General features: G+C 35.9%; 1 protein-coding gene and 1 non-coding gene across 2 annotated transcripts; both read left to right on the top strand.

Annotated features, from left to right (window-relative positions):
* The first annotated feature begins 2,005 nt into the window (after nucleotides 1-2,005).
* On the top strand, nucleotides 2,006-2,112 carry LOC114404328. Its single transcript, XR_003664924.1, has one exon. It is a non-coding gene; the product is annotated as a small nucleolar RNA R71 (small nucleolar RNA).
* A 5,293-nt stretch (nucleotides 2,113-7,405) lies between these two features.
* Nucleotides 7,406-7,932, top strand: LOC114404327 (5-methyltetrahydropteroyltriglutamate--homocysteine methyltransferase 2-like). The gene is made up of 2 exons (XM_028367327.1): nucleotides 7,406-7,701; nucleotides 7,923-7,932. Exons 1-2 carry the CDS (start codon nucleotides 7,406-7,408, stop codon nucleotides 7,930-7,932), a joined length of 306 nt encoding a protein of 101 aa, XP_028223128.1.
* Nucleotides 7,933-8,432: the final 500 nt, after the last annotated feature.

Raw genomic sequence — 8,432 nt, 5'->3', positions numbered from 1 at the left:
TGGTTTCTCAGCCTTTACCTCATAAAGAAAGTCAGAGGTATGTGTACTTCCTGAAACATGGTTAGTCCTATCTGACTCTATAAAATCAATCTCAAGAGGTACAACACCACCACCAGGCATGCAATCAATATCACTCTCAGATTCACTCTCAGCATCAAATTCAGACATATGATCAAGTACAATTTCAGACTCAATGCATGAAGAGTGAGAGGCATGCAGATTAGAATAAAGATCAGTCATGTATTCCTCAACAACATGGTCAATTATTTCAGCACGAAATACAGAAAGATCTTCAGATGGGTATTTCATAGCATCCAGAATATTAAAATGAACAGTTATATCACCAAACTCCATGGACAGTGTGCCTGCATAAACATCTATCTTAGTTCTAGTAGTTTTCATAAAGGGTCTGCCTAGAATGATGGGAACTGATCCTTGAGAAAATCCATCTTCCATATTCAAAATATAAAAATCAACAGGGAAAATCAGTTCACCAACTCTAACTAAGACATCTTCTATGAAACCAACAGGGTAGGCAACATTTCTATTAGCTAAATGAATTACCACATCAGTTGACTGCAAGGGACCTAGAGATAGAGAATTAAAAATAGACAGAGGCATAACACTAACAGAAGCTCCTAAATCTAGCATGGCATTGTCAAACTTACTATTGCCTATGATACAAGGTATGCTGAATGTACCTGGATCTTTGCATTTTTCAGGAATTTGAGGAACAGATTTACCAATCAATGCGGAGAAATTTCTGCCCATGCTAATCCGTTCACTTCCTTTAAGCTTCCGCTTATTAGTGCACAGCTCCTTCAAGAATTTGGCATATCTTGGAATTTGCTTTATTGCATCCAACAGAGGTATGTTTACCTCTACTTTTCTAAACGTTTCCAAGATCTCTTTCTCTGCCTCTTCCATTTTTTTGTTGGAAACTGCTCTTGGAGGGAATGGAAGAGGGGGAATGTGCTGCTTCTGCAAATCAGAATTACCTGTGGAAGAAGATTCACCTGCATAGAAATTGTTAGGTAAATTTTTGTCATCACCTTTTTCTGAAGTAGAGTGAAGTTTGGCAGGTTCATTTGCAGATGAGGAAGGTGCTACGGTTTGAGGTCCTTGACACTGCTTTCCCGACCTCAATGAAATGGCACTGACATTTTTAGGATATTGGACAGCTTGAGAAGGCAGCTTGTCAGAATTCTGGGACTGTTGTTGATTCAATTGGGTAGCCAATTGTCCCATCTGATTGGTTAAGCTCTGAATGGAGGCTCTGGTCTCTTGCTGAAACTGCATGTTCTGCATAGTCATTTGCCTCACAAGTTCTTCGAGGGAAGATTGTGGAGGGGCCTCAACTGCTGGTTGTTTCTGGGGTTGTTGTTGTTGTTGGATTGGTGGAGGAATGTATGTTCTGCTTGGGCCAGCAGCATTTTGGAGGGAAGGAGCAGGCTGCTGTTGTTGTTGCTGAGGGCTGGACCATCTGAGGTTAGGGTGATTCCTCCATCCAGGGTTGTATCTGTTGCTGGAGAGGTCATAATTGTTCTGCTGTGGTTGATTTTGCTGCTGAGGTTGAGGAGGTCTATTGTAAATATTTGCAACATAAGCTTCAGGCTGCTCAATTGCTCCAGGTTGCTGCATGGAAGGGCAAAGGTCTGTATGGTGGTCAGCAGAGGAGCACAAACCACAGACCCTTGCAACAGGTACAGATTTCTGATTCAAGGCCAGCTGGGTTACCAAGTTAACCAATGCATCCAGTTTGCCTTCAAGCTTCTTAGTTTCGGATGATGCAAATGGGTTTGTAGCTACCTCATGCACTCCTCTAATGACTATGGCATCATTTCTGGCGCTAAACTGCTGGGAGTTGGAAGCCATCTTCTCAATTAAATTTCTGGCTTCAGCAGGACTCATGTCTCCAAGGGCTCCACCACTGGCAGCATCTATCATACTTCTCTCCATATTACTGAGTCCTTCATAAAAATATTGGAGAAGAAGCTGTTCTGAAATCTGATGGTGGGGGCAACTGGCACATAGTTTCTTAAATCTCTCCCAGTACTCATGCAGGCTCTCTCCACTGAGTTGTCTAATACCTGAGATATCCTTCCTGATGGCTGTGGTCCTGGAAGCAGGGAAAAATTTCTCTAAGAATACTCTCTTAAGGTCATCCCAGCTCGTGATGGACCTTGGAGCAAGGTAATACAGCCAGTCCTTTGCCACTCCCTCTAATGAATGAGGAAAAGCCTTCAGAAATATGTGATCCTCTTGGACATCTGGGGGTTTCATGGTGGAGCAGACAATGTGAAATTCTTTCAAATGTTTGTGCGGGTCTTCACCTGCAAGGCCATGAAACTTTGGAAGCAAATGAATCAGTCCAGTTTTAAGAACATATGGGACATCCTCATCAGGGTATTGGATGCACAAGCTTTCATAGGTGAAATCAGGTGCAGCCATTTCCCTTAGAGTCCTCTCACGGGGTGGAGGTTGTGCCATGTTCTCAGAATGTGCAAAATCAGAATGCTCAGAATCAGAATGCTCAAAATTATAATGCTCAACATCAGGATGTTCAAAATCACCAATAACAGAATGCACAGATTCACCAGTAATGGAATGCTCAGAATGATCAAAAGGTATAAAATGATGCCTAACTAATCTATGAAATGTCCTATCTATCTCAGGATCAAAGGGTTGTAAGTCAGATGGATTGCCTCTAGTCATACACTACATTCAGCATGCACACAACTAGTTGCCTTGTCATGTAAATAAAGGTGTAGGTTTGAACTACAGCTACCCTCAAATGATATCCAAATGACTTGAAATTTTGTGAGCAACCTTATAAAATGATGAGAAGATAGCACAAAAAATTTCAGATAAAAAATCAAAGTCTAACTATGAAAGCTAAAAATGGTAAGTTAAGAAAAATAAGTGAATAAAACTTGAAAAATAAAAAACTTTTGACAGAATCGCTTTTTTTGGACGATGGAGACCTTAGCCAGCCTAAGGCAGGATGCCATGGTGTAGGAAAGTTTTTTCTACCCCAAATGCATATATAATAATTGTGATTCTGATAACCAGAGCAAAAGTTATGGCCGTTTGAAGTTTTGACAAACACAAAATTTGCTAGTTTTTTGGAACTTTCAAATCTGACCAAACTAAAGGCTCTAGCTATTTTTCCCACAAAATATGGATTAAAAGAAGTTACCACAAAAAAATTCAGCCAAAAATAACAACCCTAGCTACTAAAACTAAAAATCTCAAATAATTCAGCATGGGTGGTCGCTAAAATCCGTCTCTAATTGATTTCTACTACTACTCTGTTTTGCCGCAAGCACAATCTTCACAGCAAAACACCCAAGACTGAAACAGGGGAAACGCTTAATGGGAAAACTGAAACAGAACACACATTAAACAAAATACCAGGACACTAAACAACACTAACACACATACTAACACAATACTAACAATTTAAACATAAAACACGAAAGGATTAAACACACACACTAGCTAACTATTATGAACCTTTGGACACTGCTCCTCGGCAACGGCACCAAATTTGATCGAGGTCGTACCCGAATCAAATAAACATGAAAATGCAGTAACTAGGAAGTGATCCTAGGTCGTTTCCCAATGAGCAGTGACAAACCAAATGTTCATAATATACTTGCAGTAACAGTAACAGTAACGATTGGGGGGGGGGGGTTTGTTTGTTTTGTGATTAAAGAGCAGAACAAGTAAACTGGAATACGAAACTACTAATATTAAAAATGGGTTGTTTCCTCTGATTCAGAAGCCATTCTCTTATCCTGGGTTATGGAGAATTCGTCCCTAACAGTCAACCACTTAATCCAACCCTATTTCAATTTACTAAGCGAAAATCAACTTAGGGTTTTCAATACATGATTAGGCACCACATACACCAGTTAGCCCTTCGTCCATTAAGCATGAATGCAAGTTAGGCTCAGAGGCAATTAATCGAACACGAAGCGTGCACTGATTAATATTCACGAATTTGGGATAACTGGTGATGGGAAAACGGCCAGGAAACCACATTACAAGCGAAACCTCAAAGAGAGTTGGGCTTCATCCTCAAAAGGAAACAACACCAGAAAATCTAGCCTTCCATGGATTCAAACAGAAAACGCAATTGAAACATGAAGCAGAAACGTAAATGAACAGAAACATAAACGAACAGAAATGTAAAATGGAATAGAAACGTAAATGAGAGTAGAAGAAGAAGCAAGAACGAAATTGTAATTAGAAGCAGAAAACGTAAAATTGCATTACGAACTCAGAAGTATCAAAGTAGAAAAATGAAAACCCTAAAACAAAAGCTCTGAATAATGAATAGCATAACAAAATGCCTTGCACGAATCCCAGGGCTGCTATTTAAAAAGAGTCACTCAAAGTCACTGGGCCCTATTACAATACTCTGGCCCAAAACGAAATAAACACTGAACAACATAAAATAAAATTGCGAAATTTCCTAATTAGAAATTAACTAAGGTGAGCGCTGCTTTATTTGCCCTCTTCAAGTCCATAACCAAAATCCGGATTAAGCCCAATGTTTCATTAATTCCTGAAATTAGATTAAAAACATCAAATTAGCTAAATGAGCCCAAATAATAAAACTGCCTGATTAATTGACAATTAAGACCAATCAGTAATTAAAATGGTGCAAAAAGGGTTTAGAAAATAGAAGAAAATGATGGCACATCAAACACTACAAAATAACCATAAATGGGAGGAGTTAGATACAATTTTCACAGATTTCTTACACAAAAGTTAGTCGTATTCATCGACTAACAGTGATATCGTAGCAACGAGGTAGGTCGTTACATTCTTCTTCTTGTTCAGTCCAAGACCCAGACTGGATCTTTTTATTAAAATCTCTACTTGGGGTCTTGCTATACCTAAGTAATTGAGATTAGATACTAAGAATTAATGGACAAAAGTTAAGTAACTTTTAGGATTAAATTTAGTTTGTTTCATAGTCCTGATTTGTTTCATAGTCCTGATTTGTTTCAGTCTATATTACTTTGTCAGTTGTAGTTTAGGGTGAAACTACTGATTTCTTGTATTTCTATTTGTAAAATGTAGCTTGTAAGCTACTAGCCAATTACTAACAATTTAAATAAATCCGTATGAATGAAAACAAAATCACAGAAAATGCATTTGTTTGTGCAAGGGCGAAAGAATTAGATTGAGAATCATATAGTTGAATTTAAAAACATTATCAAATAGACCCACCATAACTTATTCCCATTTTTTTGGCATTATAGGTGCTTGTGCAAACGGTTTGCTCCATATACCAAACATGTAAATTTCCAACTTCTTTTGTCTTTTGAACATCACGCCATAGATTTATGAACATGAAAATGTGGGACTAGTTTATCCGGGATAAAACAAAGTTGAAAACTGCCATTAGTTAAATCATTAGAATTCATTCACATATTACATACTGAGCGCATAAATTTAAATGTGGAACGTATCAACAAATGGCAATCAATAATGTTCAACAACCACCAAACCATGTGTTTCCTTTCTTCTAAATGTTTTAACAATAATTCAAAAGTTTGTGTGGCAGCATGCCTCTACTTCTGCCATAAGTTTACTTTAAACTTGATAAGTTTGTGTGCATAAGCTAAAAGTTTCATTTGGAGATTACTCACCCATCTTTTCATAATTTTCTCTGCTAATAACTGATTAGATTTTGTGATACATGTTGCCAGACCAAGTGATTTACTTTCTTATAGGTTTAGACAAACTATTTATGCTTGTGTCGTTCGTGTGCATGAGCTAAAAGTTGCATTCGGAGATTACTCAACCATCTTTTCATAATTTTTTGTGCTAATAACTTGTTAGATTTTGTGGTTCATGTTAGTATGACAAAAGTGATTTGCTATCTTATAGGTTAAGGCAAACTATTTGTGCTTGGCTAAAATTGCCACAAGTAGGACAACATTCAAGCCAACAACAGCTTGGATGAGCTATAAAAATATATGTATCTTTAAAAGCACACATCCCATTACATAACTCTTTCCTACTTTTTAAATACAATGTTTCATATACATTTCTTGGAGCTTTGTTTCAATTTGCACATTATATTATCAGTTTGATGTATTATTCTGATCTTGTTTTAGCATCTAAACGATATCAATAGACACTCTAACCTCTATTAGCTCTTTCAAAATTGTTGCTCATTTTCTCTGTTCAAATCATCTGGAACCAACTACTGATACACAACTTTTAGCCTTTTGTTTATCGATAAAGATACTTTTCTAACATCTGAAATGTCATCATTTTAGGGTCTTTGGCCTTTCACACAGAAAAAGTATCAATTAAAGGTATGAAATCATATCTGTTAGGGAAATCAAACGTGGCATGCTAGAGTTGTAAATTTGCACTATTATAATGCTCATACTTCATCTTTTCCAATCATTTTCTTTTTGCATCTTAGTTAATCTGGCGCTTATACTTTTTTTGTTTTTTCTAGTTATCAGTTTCTAATTTTTTTTATGCAAACAGTACGTTCAAGATGCAGGCATAGAGATTTTGGGTGCCAACAAGAACACTTACAATGTCTCTGATCCTCATGACTTGGAGGAATTTCATGCCATCCTATGTGTAAGTTGAATTATATTACATTAAATGAGAAAATTAAATGCAATATCAAAACATTAAGTAACTAATAGTATTGAAAATGTACATTATGTAAAGCTTGTACTTAGTATAACTTCTTGAATACTTATTGAAACAGAAAGTTTTCTAAGCTACATCAATAAAAAAAATGTCATATACTAACAGAAAAATAATGTTAAGCATTAGGATTAGGATTGCCTCTATATTAGTTAACAACATGATATACATACAGTGTAAATCTATTTTCTATACTAATGGAATAGTCCATTAACATGAGATGATGCATGATGCTTTTAACATAGACCTACATTCTACTTTGTTGGAATTGAAAGTAATTCCAAGAATTGAAAAAAAAAGGCTTTTTTTTCATTGCCTTAAATTTATTTTTATTTATTAATTTTTGTTGATTAAACATTATTTGTTATTAGATTTAAAACATGCTACAAATTGCTTTGGCTATCAAGGATGAGGTTTAGGATCTTGAAAAAGCTGATATTACTGTCATCCAAATTGATGAGGCTGCTCTAAGAGAAGGTTTACCTCTGAGGAAGTCCGAGGAGGCTTTCTATCTAAACTTTGTTCACTCATTTAGTATTACCAACTGTGGTGTGGAGGACACTACTCAAGATCAACTTCACTTCTCATGTTCCAATCTTTACAAATGATTACTCAATCTTATGTATTAATATTAATATATTGTGATATTTCACAAATTCACACTCACATGTGCTACTCCAACTTCAATGACATCATTCACTCAATCATAAACATGGATGTTGATGTGATCACCATTGAGAACTCCAGATCAGACGAGAATTTACTTTTGGTCATCTGTGAGGGAGTGAAATATCGTGCTGGCATTTATGATATTCATTCACCCAGGATTCCCCCCACAGAAGAAATTGTTGATAGGATCAACAAGATGCTTGTAGTTCTTGAAAGCAACATTCTCTGGGTCAACCCAGATTGTGGCCTTATGACACGCAAATACACCAAGGTCAAACCTGCCCTCACCAATATGGTTGTTGTTATCAAACTTATTTGCAACCAGTTAGCTAGTACCAAGTAAGTTGAGAATGAGCCAATAAGGTCATCCATGTGAGATAATGTACTCATGTTGGAAATCTGAATGCTTTATATTTCCAATAATCTCTTCATATAATATATTTGTCCTTCCTTCTCCCAAATTATCTTTTCTTCTCTTGTAGGTAAGGTTTTTTAGTATATGGTTTTGCTTATAAATAAATAGTTTTATGTTTTATTTTGTTTTTTGGTTTATCTTACAGATTTGATTGAGCTATGGGAGAATTGTTTTTCTTATTTTTTTTATTTTTTTTTAACTTTGGAGGAGTGCTATTGTCATGCTCAGAACCCTCAAAAACATATCCTTGCAAGCTTAAAAGGTGGTGGTCCAGAATACAAAGCAGAGGTTCTAAAGTGTGTTCTTGGTGGAGAGAGAAAGCATATTACATATGCTTTGGTGAATATCTTTTCTATTTCTTTTCTTTTTTCTTTTAAATATTTATAGTGACTGTGAGGATATGATATCTTAGTGTAAGTCATTGGAAGGTGTTGGCCTTGGAATGAAAAATATAAATGATGCTTTTAATGCAACTTCATATAGGATTCAATGAAATTTTGCTTCGCATGGAAACTATTTTATTTTTCATCTTAATATTTTGTTATGGCCTTATAGATCTAATGCTAACCATAACATCATTTAAAAATCTATCTTGAAAGCTTTTTTTATTTTTTAATATCTTTTTCATAATAGAATGTTTTGCATCTTAGCTAGA

The sequence above is a fragment of the Glycine soja genome, unplaced genomic scaffold (assembly GCF_004193775.1).
Source record: "Glycine soja cultivar W05 unplaced genomic scaffold, ASM419377v2 tig00019702_1_pilon, whole genome shotgun sequence".
Classification (NCBI taxonomy): Eukaryota; Viridiplantae; Streptophyta; class Magnoliopsida; order Fabales; family Fabaceae; genus Glycine; species Glycine soja.
Note: the sequence above shows the minus strand (reverse complement) of the source record. Positions and strands in the feature narration are given on the sequence as shown.